Source organism: Peromyscus maniculatus, chromosome 4, assembly GCF_049852395.1.
Source record: "Peromyscus maniculatus bairdii isolate BWxNUB_F1_BW_parent chromosome 4, HU_Pman_BW_mat_3.1, whole genome shotgun sequence".
Classification (NCBI taxonomy): Eukaryota; Metazoa; Chordata; class Mammalia; order Rodentia; family Cricetidae; genus Peromyscus; species Peromyscus maniculatus.
In genome coordinates this window covers 12,472,268-12,486,223 of record NC_134855.1, presented here as the reverse complement: position 1 = coordinate 12,486,223, position 13,956 = coordinate 12,472,268, and the positions used below count along the sequence as shown (strand labels likewise).

The following is a 13,956-nucleotide window of genomic DNA, read 5'->3' as shown; positions in this document are numbered from 1 at the left end:
TCTGATTTGCTGCGGGCGTTGGGGATCGACAGCCTCCGCCGTGTCTGCCAGCAGCGAGGGAGGGAGGGAAAGGGGGGAAAAGTGCTGGGCGCCGAAGGCGAGGTCCGCACTCCTCGTCCCCGCGGCTGGCGCAGGACCTCACTCCAGCTGAGCGCCCACGGGGAGCGGGTCGCGGGGCGGCAGCGGCGAGGAGGCCGAGGGACTAGAAGGAGGAGGACAGGGCGCGCGCGAGCAGCCAGTGAGGGGGTCCCGGCCGTCCCGGGCCATAGTTGATCCCCGCGCCGTGGGCGAGCGCGCCCGCCGCCCCTTCCAGGACAGCCACCGCCGCGGGGGAGATCGGGCGGGCGCCGAGCTTCCTATGACTCCCTGAAGTTGTCGCGCTCCTTTCTGCGTCCGCCACCCGGGCCGTGTCCCTGGTCCCCGTGCATCGAGTGCGCCCCCGCTCCCCGGCCCGCGCGCCCCGCTGGCATGGACGTACACACCCGCTGGAAAGCTGCGCGCCCCGGCGCCCCGCTGCTGTCCCCGCCGCTGCTCCTGTTTCTGCTGCTGCTGTGGGCGCCGCCTCCGAGCCGCGCAGGTAAGGGCGCTCGGGCCTCGGGGGACCGGGCCTCGGGGACAGTAGAACGCGCGCGGAGCCGCCGGGCCGCTGTCATCCCAGACGCTTTCGCCGCCAGCCTCCTCCGAGCCTGCAGAACTTTCCCCCTTGGCCTGTGGAATGCACCGGGCAAGACAACGAATACCATTCGTTGGGGGCCCGGGAGAGGGAGCCGGGCCAACTCCATCCCCGCGGGCGTACCGCCCCCTCCTCAAACGGGCCAGTCGGGTGGGGCTGTCGCGCGAGTCAAGGAAGAGTCTGCCTCGTGTTAGATCCGAGCAGAGGTGGTCACACTTTTGTCCCCAAACCTCACATTCCCTGTCCCACATCACAGGCGACCCGCTGCGTCCCACGCAGCCCTTCAGCAGAAACTTCCCCTTTGAAAGCTGGGAAGGGCCGCCCCCTAGAGTCAAAGCCATTCAATTCCTCGGGGACTCCTAGGGGTGAAGGGGATCCCAGAAGTTTGAATCCCCAGCTTTGGACTTCCCTCGGTACACACCCTCCCGCTTGTCTGGGCTGACTCTCTGCTTTCCCAAGGGACGGGGTTCCCTGCAGTCCCCGCCAAGCGTTCAGGGGGCACTGTAGAGCCCTGTTAGGTAGTAGGCCAACTCTGCTCCTAAGCTGACCGCAAACCTCCTAACCCTTTAGAGGTAGTTTGCTTGGGCTCTCTGCCCAAAGATGGGATGAACGGAGAGCCAGGCCAGGAGAGGGCCTTGGAGTCTGGACTGGGAGCTGCTCAGATGATCTGCAGATGTGAGGCTCCTCCTGCCAGGATGGGCCCTTCGAAGGAGTCCTGGTCCCTTGGGAAGAATCAGGGAGGCACTGATTGTCCCTGTCTGGATTCCAGCACTTCCAGGCTCACGTCTGGGCAGCAACATTATTCTCAGCATCACTTTTGTTAGTTAGCTGTGGGATAAATCTTCCCAGACCCCTCAACACCATAGGCCAGGGCAGGAAGGCTTCCAGGCATGCAGCACTGGGGGAGGTGAAGGCGGTTAGGAGTTCAGGCAGCAGAACAGTGGGTGGCTGCAGCGGACTGGCCAGCCCTCGTCCAGGACAAGGCTCTTCGTAGCTGGAGCTTCCAGGACTAGTGGGAGAATCACTTTCCATGCTCCATGGCCAATTACAGTATTCTTCTCCTGCTTCCTGGCACCATTGGTGCCCAGTGGGTACATGATATAAGCAAGAGTAGGATTGGAAGGAGCTCCAGGGCCTTGGGGGACAGAGGGAGAGCATGGCAGATGCCCACTTGACTGTGACTTGGACCAACTGACTGGGATTTTGCAGGGTTCAGTTAGAAGTAGGGGATGATAAAGACTCTCAGAAAACTGGAAGATGGGCAGGATGGGGTCAGCCTCCTGCCTTTCCCCACCCCCCACAGTGCTCCCCTGGTACTTAGCCCTGTCCAGCTACTTTAGTGGGGTTTCCCTAGAACCTCAGGAGGGAATCCTTCAGTGGAATCCTCACCCGGGCAGCTGGGGTTACCGTGGGCATAAGTAGGGCATTCCTAGCACCAACCGTTGGCTCCAGCCCTGCCCTGCCCATGTCTCGGCTTCACTCCATCATTGTGCTATGTCACCCCCACCCCTGCTTTCCTTTGCTGTTGAGGGTGCGGCCACTTGGAAGGGGCTGCCTGGGTCCTGGCTGTGGTGTTAGACACTTTGCTTTGGACAAAAGACTTCAAAACATGCAAAGACACTGCATTTCTGGGTGGGCCCCAGGAGGCTTTCTCCTGCTCCTGTGGTGGGACCCACTTGGAAGGCATCCTCAGTGTGTGGCCGGAGGGGCAGCAGTCCACTTTCGATGCTGGCAAGTCAGGAGAAAAGTGCAGGCGGACCCTACCCTGTTCCTCTTCCCTCCAGGCTCTGCCAGATGTTTTCCGAGTTTGCTGTGAGCACAGTTCTTCTGCCTCCTTCTTGGCCAAGTGTGTGAAGGAGTGAGAAGTCAGATTGCCCTGGGAGCTGCTAAAAGTCTTAACGGGGGTGGGGGGTGATGGGAAATGAAACGTGACCCCAATATTTGGAAATTGAGGTCATCTCCTCCATGTGCTATTGGTGGGCTCGAATCACATGACTGCTTTTTGCAATCATTTGCAGGGCAAGGCAGCCAAGTTTTGTGAGACTTGACAGATACTGAATGGTTAAATTTCCTGTGACTCAATGAGTTGGCTACAGGGACATCCTTGGGCCCTCCCTCCATCCCTCCTTCACTTTCCCCACTCAGCCCCCTGTAGAAGCCCTCTGTGTCTGTCAGGGTGTATTACTCTGGCTGCAGGGTTGGAACTATGGGTCCTCTTCAGCTGTTCTTACCCAGCTGCGGTAGTAGAGCCCCCTCCTGGGGCTAGTTCACAGCCTCTTCTCTGATGATGTTGTCCTGGGGGCTGGTCCTGCAGTGCTGGCTAGAGACTGCCTCTCCACCCCACCCTGTAGATATTTCTGGATGCTCCTCATAGCCACACCCTTAGCGGAGGCCAGCTGATGCCCGCTGCCTGCCCCTGCCTCTGGCCGGACGCCTCTTTCTCCATTCTTTATCGCCTCGCTGAGTCAGCCTGTACCCTCTTGCGGAGGTACAATTGTTGAGTGGAGTTGGGATCGTAAGGCTCTAACCTGGCCCCCTCCTGGCACAGCACAGATGGTGAATGGTGCCTAGTGTGCCAGGAAAGCACTATCTCCCCCACCCCAGGACACCATTTACTGTAGTGTGGGGTTGTCCAATCTGCTCATCGATGGCTCTGGGCACAGTTAATGCTGGTGGCTAGTTTGCTGGTACCTATGTGGACAGAGCTCAGTAGAGGGTGAGCAGAGCCGCTGACTACCTGGCGAGAGCCCTGAGTGAACGGCGGCCCTCCGGCCTGGCCCAGGTCCAGGCATTCTGTTCTTTGATTTCACATACATTTCTTTGCTTTCCCCTGGGAGAGCCAGTACCCCGGGCTATAGTCCCAGCTTGGGGTCCCAGTCCAGTGATCCAGAGCAGATGCAAAGTTTATGCTCTTTTCTTTTGCTACCTCTACCTGATCTCTCCTTCTCTCCTCCCTGCACCCTCCTTTCCTCTGTCTCCCTTCTTTCCTCCATTCTCCCTCCCCTCACCCCTCATTTCTATCTCCTTTTGGGGGTCTGTGGCTTTCTGAAGTGGGTGTCAGTCTTCCATCTCCTTTTGGACCACCCAGCTACCTCATTGTCAGCTTTTAGCTTGCACTTGGCCTGGAGGTGCTGGGGCCAGTGTAGACGGGGTTCCTGATGCCCTCTTGGCACCAGACACCTTTCTTCTTGTTCTTGGGCCACCTCGGACATGCTGGGCCCTGTGGAACCATCTTGGAGGATCTCTCCATGGGGGTCTCTGGTGGCCTGACCCCTTTGCTTTTCATTATCCTCCCCACTGTGTCCTCTCCTCCTGACTTTAATCTTGCTCCTGTCCCTCCTTCCTCATTGGATATTCCAGACTTATCCAGGGGGGTCACCCTGGGCCCTCTCCCTCGGCTGGAAAGCCCCTCATCAGTGGGTTGGCAGGCCCCCAGTTCCTGACTGCCTTGGTGACCCTGCACCAGGAGCACAAAAGTGCCAGTGAAAGAGAGCGAGCAGGGGTCCCCAGAGCTCCGCTAACTTTCCCTGGAACCCCCGTCCTTTCGGGATGGGAGGCAGGGCCTGGCACCGTGCTAGCGGGATATGATATAGACCAGATAGGCTTTGACCTTGCCTGTGGGAACTCTGGGGATGATTTACGGGGGACATTCCTCGGTGGTGAGGTTGCTGCGGCTTCAGGGGACGTGCACAGCTGAGAAGCTGGCGTGTGCTCTCTCTGCCTCCGAGGTTGAGGGGTTTGCTAGGCCAGTCGGAGTCTCTGTGCCTCAGTTTCCATTCCTGAAAAGTGGAAAGATTAGCACGTGTCTCTTTGAGGGGGCCTGAGACTGACTGGCTGACTCTGCCTTTCAGGCAGTGGCTTAGGCTCGGGGACTCAGGTCTGTCTCACAAGCTGTGCTCTGTAGTAATTTGCAACAAGAGGTTCCCCAAGTCCTCTCGGAACATCAAGAGTCTAGAAGCTTGAGGAGGGGGGCATATGGGGAAGGAGGTACCATGCAGCTCCTGTCTTCCTGCCCTGGCTCTCATCTGCGTGTGGCACGCTGCCCAGCCCCCTCAAGGTGGTATTGTAGTCACCTGAGGAGTGTGTGTGAAGGCACTGGACAGGCCAAATCCAGGGTTGTTTCATGGATGTAATGTGCGTGTCAGATTGTGTATGTGTAATGTGCTCGCCCATGTGGGACCCAGGTCCCTGTATGTGTGAAACAACTGTGTGTGTAACTGCACATAGGTGTGGGGGTATGAAAGCACACACATGTGCGTGTGTGTTTCCACAGCTCTTCTGAGCAGTCTGTGTACTCTGTGCACAATGGGAGGTGAAGAGGTGCTCATGGCCCTGGAGCCCTGGAGCTCCTGGTGACCACAGGCCCTGGGTTCTGCCACCAAGTGGACTGGTCCACAGGTCCCCCCAGTTTGATGTGAGTCATGTCATGTGACACCTGGGCTCCCCATCTAGTTATGTTCTATGTAATCAGCTCATCTGCTGGTCAGCACTTTGACAGATGCTTGTGGCAATTCTGGCCAAGCTCTTGGATGTGCCAGGATACAGTGGGTGGAGCCTGCCCAGGCCCTTCTCACAGGCCATACTGCGGTCTCTGTGGGACACGGCCTGCCTGCAGACCAGGTGGTAGGAGGGAAGAGCAAGTGGCTTGGGTGAGGCAGCCTGCATACCCTTCCTGGCTCCGATTCTTCCCAGCTCTGTACTCAATGGCCTGGGCCTCAGTTTCCCCATTCGTGAGCAGATGAATGATTACAACTACAGCAGATTCTTGGGAGAGCAATACACAGTCATGTGAAGCGCAGATAAGTGCTACAATTTCTGTTATGATTGCTGGGGTTCTTGATGTTGCTAGAAGCCGCTGTCATGTTGGAGTCACCTGCCCTATTCCCTAGAGGGCCACACTGGGTCTTCAGGATGGGGTAAGCATGGGAAGCAGTGACCACCTCACCTCTCCCAAGGCCCCAGACTCAGCCATTGGAGGTGTGTCCTGTGCAGTGTGGACCAGGTACCTCCATGCCCTTCCCTCTGTAGCGACCTCTCTCTGAGGATCTGGGGTCAGGAAGTACGAATGGTCCCGGCCATTCATGGCTCCTGGCCACCTCTTCCCGCTCTGGGGAGGGAGGGGTGGAATGAAAGAACAGGAGATGAGACGCATTCCTGGGTGCACACTGCAGGCCACAGGTTCACTTTCTCTCACCACGACACGTAGTCTCAGTCGTCAGCATTTCAGCTCCTTATGAACACAGTCATTTTTCTGGAATATTCCCAGCTTCAGTAATGACCCCACACCAGTGGTAAATGTTACTATTATTTGGTGACTCAGACCCAAGACACGAACCACAGACTGACCCACTTTCCTCAAAATGTAATAACTTGGAGTTCCAGGGGCAGACTCTGAGATGCTTCTGGCCATGACATGGGCACACCTTTGCTTCCTTTTTATGGAGCTCTTTCTTAACATTATTTTGGTTTTGCATTTATGTGTGTGTGTGTGTGTGTGTGTGTGTGTATGTGTGTGTATTCAGAGGACAACTTGCAGGGGTCGGTTCTCTTCTATCATAAGGAATTGAGTTGAGGCTGCAAGGCTTGGCAGCAAGCATCCATAACCTGTAGAGCAATCTTTACGGCCCTAGAGCTGGGTTCTTGTGGGCAAATTCCGTTTCCATCCTTTCTTTCTTACCAGTGCCTTAGCAATGGGGAGTCTAATATCACCCTTAAAAAAAGAGAAATAAACGGCACAAAATGACATCACGATGTGTGTGTGTGTGTGTGTGGGGGGGACTGGGGACAGCTTGGAAAAACTGACTTACCAATGAGACTGGTGAGCGTCTTAGCTTAAGTGGACATTGTGGTGTGGTGAGAGTCGGAGCAGGCGGGCCGTCCTCCTGCATTGTGCAGAGGGGAAGCCTAGGGCTACCGTGAGGAAACTGGCCTCGGTGACATTTAGGTCTCATAGATTTTGTGGGTGCCAGGGCATTGGTGAGCAACTGGCGAGCCATCCCTGGCTGACAGGAACTTCTGGAGTAGGATGTGTAGAGGGGACAGACATCTGCACAGGTGAATTTGTCAAACCAAGTGCAGTTACAGTGGGAAACAGAAAAATACTCATTCACCATTGGGTGTTGTGCTAGTCATTGGCGGTACCTGCCAAGATGAGGTCGTTCCTGCCAACCCCAAAGAGGCTTTGGAGAACCAAAAGAAGACACTTGCCAGTCCCTAAGGAGCACTGGCCAATCAGAGACCAGCTTGCTAAGCACCCCGGGGTCCACCCTTTGCACAGTTGAAGGTAGGTGTCCCTTGATGGATGCAGAGGACACTTTGCCGTGCTGTTCTTTTCTGGCTCATGTTCACCTTCACTTTTAATCTTGTTCTCCAAGCATGGCCTGCTCAGAACTTGTGCTCCTTAGTGCTCCCAAAGCATGACCTGTGAAGTGCTCCCTAGGCATGACCCGTGGAGTGCTCCCCAGGCATGATCTGTGGAGTGCTTGTGCTCTCAGTCATCTTTGGATGGGACTGATCCTTCCAGGTGTGTATATGGAGCCTCTGCCAGGCCAGGTCACAAGAAGCCATGCAAGTTTGATTTTGCCTCTGGTTCTTACCACAGTCATATATACTGACGGCTTTTGACCCATGCTCAAAGCCAGTGAGGTGGACATGGCCTGGCTTCCCTGTTTCCATCAGACAGAGGTGAGTGATTCAGGAAGACAGAAATGTCCTCACCCAGGTACTTGGTGGTGATTCTCTTCCCTTTCTGATACAGGACCAGGTACCCCTGAGGCTTCCTCCTTTGGGAGGGCAGTGGTCCAGGTATATGCCCAGCTGACATGCTGAGCCCAGCTAATTTCCCTCCATTGTCAGAGCTCATAGAGGACAGTGGCAGACAATGTGGGTGTGGGAAAAGCTGGTCTCTGCCCTAGTATGGGACAACCTGCAGTTGCCATGGTGGGCACAGGGAGAGACGCTTGAATTTAGTCTGGCTCTGGGATGCTGAAGACATGGGAAGGACCTTTAGGGGAGGTGCTCTCTCAGGTCCTCCTGATAGGGCTTGAATTTCAACATTGGAGGGCCTGGCTGGGGAAGTAGTGGAAGGAGAAGCTGTGTGAAGGCTGGGTTGCCCCACAAGCCCCCTTCTTTATATAGCCTCTCCTGCCAAAGGACAGAACACTGCCTCCTTCCTGTCTGTGGGTTACAGCCATTCTTCTCCAAAGGCAAGACTCTGATGTTCAGCAAACTCCTGTCTACTTCCTAGCAGATCTTAGGGATCAGGGCTGGACTGCAGTGTATGGGAGTGTGAGGTTCTGGAACATGACATGGCTGTCAGTCTGTTAGCACTGAGGGTAGCGGGGGAAATGTCAGGCTTAGTACAACAAGGCCCCATATTCTACATGCCCCTAGGTCTGCCCACTGCCAGCCTTGCCTCATCCACCCCACCCCAGATTTCTTAAGTGGATTTCTGACACCACCTGCTTTTATTAGCGACTCTTTGGGCATATGTCTCTAAAAGCCAGCCTCCTAGGTAGAACTCGTCCACCTCTCTGGGCTCTGCCTGTTATCCTCCAGGGGTTCCCTCCCTCTAGGTGAGTCTGCTCTGCTGAAGCTACATTAGTGTGGTCTTGAGACTGCCCTTTCTTTTTGGTGACCCATCTGCGTGGGAAGGACGCCGAGAGTCACCAAGATGGAGCTTAGAGAGGGTCATTGCCCCGCAGGCCCCAGGCCAGAGGGGCAGAGGACAGCTGTTTCCCACACCCCCGGACATGCAGCTCACAATCAGGGATTGGGAAGGAAGGTCCCTGCATCTTGCCCTTCCCTGTGTACTGGGACTTAGCACAACAGAAGCATCTACCATGCCTTGGTTTCCCCATCTGCAGGGTGGACATAAAATGCTGCCTCGTCTCTGAGGCAAGCTCAGTGGGGACGGGGTGTCTGCTGTCGCCGCTCTCATTGTGTGGTGGCACATATGATGTCAGCATGTACCTATGTCAGTACACATGGAACTGCAGGACTCACATGGAGCTGTACTGCCTGGGGCTTACTAAGGAGCTGCAGGGAAGCCTGGGACTGCCCTACTTCCAGCCACCCATGGCTAGGCCGATGGTGCAGGCTCCAGCCCCTTCTCCCAGCTCCGCTATCCCCTAAGCAGATGATTCTGAGGCGGGAGGGCCTGAGGTGCCTCCACAGAGCTTGTCCTGGCTGTGTGGTTCTGAGGCCTCGGGCTGGTGCACTGAGTGACAGCCTGGGGCTGAGGAACTGCAGTGACTGCCCGGTGTGTGACACAAGGCGGGTGCTCTGTGTATTGCGCCTGTATCAGGAAAGCTGCAACCCACATGTTTTTGTACTGTCGCTGCAGCTGCACCAGGGCCTCTCCCGCCCTCTAGTAATGCCCTGGCACAGAAGGCTGGTCCCCAGAGGGCTGAATGCTAGAGGGCCTGTGACCCTGCCCAGACATGCCCATGTTGTAGGCTGATCCACTTCCTTCAGAAAGGACCTTCAGGGGCTCGGCAGGGGACCCAGAGTGAAGCCAGTAGGTGGAACCCAGCTTCAGTGGCCCCCAGGACCTTGCCTCGTGGATGTGGGTTCACAGGGGCAGTTCTAAGAAGCTCCCTGGGACCCCTTCCCCCAAATTCTGGTGCTAGTGACCCGTTGAGGGAACTTTGGGGCAGCTCTGGGCACAGCAGGCAGGCAGTCCCTGGGAAGGAGCTCAGTTGCATCTCAGACATTGGAAGAGGAAGTTCTGCAGATACTTAGAGAACAGGACAAACGAAGGGTCCTGTGAATCAGGAGAATGCGTGTGTGCTCCTGGCTGTGGGCTCTTGAGCATGCTACTTTATCTCTCTACTTGGAAGCAGAGCTGACTGTAGGAGGTAGGGGGGTTCCTGGGGACATTGAACCTGTGATAGTGAGTTGCCTCCAGTCCACGTGGGTAGTGGATGGCTGAAGAATCGAGGATGGCCTGCCATGTAACTGTATCTTTGTGACTGATTGGGATTGAGGACCACCCCTTTAATTGGTGAGAAGTGTGAAGCTGGCATGTGTGAGTACAGTGCCACACTACCTCAGTACCTCTGTAGAGCCAGGGGTCCCACTGATGATGAGGGTGAATCTCTGGGACACTCCATCCGACCTTCCCTGCATCTAACACTTGGGAGTTAGTTCAGAAGGTGTTTTTCTGCCCAGGAGTGGGAGGGCCAGCTGGCTGCTTTGGAAGGAGCAGACAGATACCCTGCAGGAGGGCTTACAGAATCTGGGGTCTGGCCTCCAGTTTCAGGCCACTTGCAGATAATGGTGCTCAGATGAGTTGGGCATTTCTGAAATCATAGGTGGTGATGAGAGGGGACTGGACCCTTGGTGATACCTGGCAGAGAGAGTCCATCTGCCATGATCCTGGTGCTGAGAAAAGGAACCTGACTGTCCTGAATCCAACCAGCCTAGTCCACCTCTTTGCCTCTGAAGGCTGGAGGTCAATGCAGGCTGTCTCATCCGGGGCCTTCCTGTCTGAGCAAGCACTGACCATCAATGTTCCCAAATATCTCTGCTCCGGATGGCGTGCAGGCAGGAGAGCCCACTCTGTCCCTGGCAGGTGCTGTAAACTACCTCCAACCCATGGTGTTAATGTAACCAAACTCGGCCAGCTTGAGGCTGGCTAGAGGTTCCCTGTTCTTTGGCAGTGACTGAAAATGGGCTTTACGTAGAGGACTCTTGTCTTTTCTGCCTTTTTAGGCCCGCCCCATTTCTTCACTGTGGCTGGCTCTGTCCATGGGGAGGGGCAGCCCCGGGTCTCCTAGCCTCGGAGCTGCCTGTCCTCGAATGCCCCATGACTCCCTGGGTCCAGCCTGTGGACACGCTCCTCCTCCTCTGCTTGGGGCCAGGGCTGGGCCGATTGCAAACAGCTGCTTGGCCCTTGAGGAGGATTTGCAGGCTCCTGGAGGGACTGCTGTACAAGGGCATGGACAGTGTGGCAGAAAGGCCACATGGAGTGTCTTAGGAGAAAGCCAAGGCCCTTCCTGCTTGCCTCTGTACCCTAGAAAGGGTGGAGAATGGGGGGCGGACGGCTGATGTACCCATTGTGGTCCTTCAGGTACCCTGCCATCAGGTCAGGACAGCTGAGGCGGGTCAGCCTCTGGACTGGAGGGTGATGGGCACTGGGCTCCAAGCAGGCTTTGGTGTCTAGTTTCTCCCCAAAGCTCCCCCCGGGTCTGGTGACTTGCGTGTGGGTTAAGATAGAGGGAAGGAAGCTTCCATACATGAAGAGGCAAGATTGTCCAATGGTCACTGAAGGTGAAGGGTAAGACTCACAGGTTGCTGTCTTCTCCTCTTCCCTTTCTTACACTCTCCTCCTTTTCTTCTTTTCCTCCTCTTCCCATTCTTACTTCTCCTCTACTTTCTCTCCCTTCCCTTCCCTTCCTGTTCCTTCCCACTCCTCCTCCCCACCCTCCTCCTCACTCCTCCTCACCCTTCTCCCTACCCCTCTTACCCAAGTTTTTTCTGTTTCTAAACCAGGCTTGCTTATGTGTTCTGTTTGAGACTCCCTTCTTTTCACGTGACCCTGGGTATACAGATACATAAAATAGGCACACAACTCTAACGTTTATGGATAAGCGTGAGGAAGGTTATTTTTAAAACAATTCTTTGCTATACACATTTTACTATCTATTAAAGATGAAATTAGGTTTGCATGCTAATGAGATGGATACACTTACTTATCTTTATGTAAAGATTAAATCTGGGCTGAATAGTGCCATCGCCAGATGTATAGTGGTTTCCATATTTTCCAAAGCCGCTCAATATCTTGATTTTATGATTGTTAGCTGAGGCCACCACTTCATGCAAGTGCATAGTACCATTTGGCAGAGGTGTGTGTGAGGCCATTTGAGAAATTGTTGGAAATTCTGTCCTAATCCCAGAATTCACTTAATGATTTTTGCTTTCATGAACAAAATTGATTTTCCTTTTTTGCTCAAATCAACAGATCAAATGACAACTTTTGAAAAATCAAACATTATAGCATAATACAATCCAAAGATATGCTAGCTTGATACTTGCACCTGAGGGATGATGGTAGGGAAATATGAAAAGACCCAGGCCCACAGAAGCCCTGCGACTGGTAAGGGACAGAGCTTGAGCCCTTAAGACAACATTTGTGCTCTGGGAATAACTCTGTCCAGCATGAGGGGTGGCACCCAGGCTCAGTGTCGGGGCCAGTAGAGAAGGCTGTGGCAGTGACATTTCAGTCTCCACTGAAATGTCTTTTTTGGGGGGGTCTCCATCCTTGTAGTAGGGGTCAAGAGGGGAGGGTCTGGGGATGGTGGCAGGGTGAAGGGTCCTGCGTCCTTCATGCCACCCCTCCCCCTGTGCCTCTGGCTGTGTGTGTGTTATCGGGGCTGGGGCTCAGGTCCCTGCCCCTCAGCATTGCTTCCTAAAGCCCCCAGCCCAGGGTTCCCTGTCTTCCGCTTGGTCTGGTCTGTCTTTGGAGAGTGCTGTGGATCTCAGCAGCAGCCAAGTGCAAGCAGCCTGTTGGTTTAGGAGTCTGAGTCACGTTTTCCATTTTAGTGGGAAGAAGGTCTGATAGTGGGGATTATGGCCAGGTAGGGGCTGTCTGCTCTATCTCAGCTGACAGCTGATGAAAGGGATATGGTGGCTGCTCCGGCACAGCCAAATGCGGATGGGGAGAGCGGGTGGGGTTGCCGGGTGGGAGTTGAGTCATCAGTCAGAGGGTGCAAGAGTTAAGCTGGTACAGCTCAGCCGTAAGCTCAGTGGGGCCAGAGAAGTCCAGCAGGGTGTGACCCACATCTTCAAGTCATGGACTTTTCAGAAAAGAAAATTCAAAAGGCAGAAAACAGTGTGACCTGGCTGTCTTGGTGTGCCCTGTGGGGCTCTGATCCTGTAACTGGTGCTTGCTGCCCAGGCCACCCACCTGGTCCCACGGTGTGCCTGGGACACTACAAAAGGAAGTGAGGGGTTCCACCTTGCACTTGTGATCTTAGACATTTTGAGCTTCAGGTCACCCAGTGGACCAGAATTCCCAGCAGACGGTAGCAGAACATAGTCCTAGCTCTGTGGAGTGGCCCTGAGGCTTGGAATTCGGGTCTCTGGCTGTAGGGGGAAGAGGGGAAGGCATCACCTAGAGGCCAAGTGTGGCATTACACCTCAGTCCTTTAAAATTGGGTGCGGTTTGGGTAGCCAGTGTGACTTCAGACACGACTTGTCTGTGTGTGTCTCAGTTTCTTCATGGACAGAGGGTGGAATGGATGATGTCCACATCTCATAGGCTTGTGGAACCTAAGAAGGTAGAGTTGAGGCCGTACAGAACCAGACAGGTCTGGAGTTTGCTGCATCTCACAGTGGACCAGCATGGGCCATGCCCACTGAATACTTTCTGGACTGAGCTGATAGTAACTTGCAAACTCTAGGGTGTTCGCTGAACAAGAGTGTAGCCATGGTGGAGTAGCACTTGGTGTTGTGAAGCCAGGGAAGCCCTGGCCCACTCTACTCAGGCCATTCTAGGGCAGGGCACAAGAGTCCTGGAAGGGCAGTTTGAGTGCTGTAGAATCGACTACTAGGATGGATGCCCTGATATCTGCAGGGAGAGAATGCCCAGTGTTTGCCCAGGGACACCTACGGACTGTGGGTTGACCAAGGAACCTGCTCGTCAGTATGTGGTGGATCAGAATAGTTGGTTTGTGGTTCTACAGCACTGTCCCCTCTCAGACACAGGTCTAGACCCAGAGCTGTGCATCAGGGTTCCAGTGGAAATTTAAACTGCCCTGGGTCTTTCAGCGATGCCCAGGAAAATAGTAGACTTATGTCTGAGCATGGTGATGGGCATCTAGGTTCTTACCCAATCTATCTGATGTCTCCAGAGAGTCCTGTGGGCACAAAGCTAAGCATGTCTTGCCTCCTCATGGAGGTGAGGTCCTTTTTATGTTATAACCTCAGGTCAGCATCAAACTCACTATGTAGCCAAAATGACCTTGAACTTTTGATCTTCCTGCTTCCACCTCCTGAGTGTTGTGATTATAGCTGTGCGCCACCACATTCAGTTTTATACAGTGCTGGGGATTGAACTCAGGGCTTTGTGCACCTTAGGCAAGCACTCCCCCAGCTGAGCCACATTCCCAGCTCTCGGCTTACGTTCTGTGTACCCTTCACCCCATTCAGCAGTCCCAGGTAGTCGCTACCCTGCCCCTGCGAGGACTTCTCAGATGGCAAGCTCACGCGGAGCCAGCCTGAGGTTGGGTTGGCACTCTTCTGGGATCTAGACCCTTCTCTGCAGCTCTCTGTTGGCCAGC

The 13,956-nt window shown here is 54.8% G+C and overlaps 1 protein-coding gene across 2 annotated transcripts in view; it reads left to right on the top strand.

The window, feature by feature from the left end:
• The first annotated feature begins 204 nt into the window (after nucleotides 1–204).
• The window catches only part of Col5a1 (collagen type V alpha 1 chain), a 156,456-nt gene continuing 142,704 nt past the window's right edge, over nucleotides 205–13,956 (top strand). Inside the window, exon 1 of one of the 2 annotated variants that reach the window (XM_015986637.3) lies at nucleotides 205–577. In XM_015986637.3, coding sequence (XP_015842123.2) covers nucleotides 469–577 — 109 coding nt within the window. In that variant the 5' untranslated portion in view covers nucleotides 205–468. The remainder of the gene's footprint in view (nucleotides 578–13,956) is intronic. The other variant, XM_015986638.3, reaches the window with a different exon arrangement.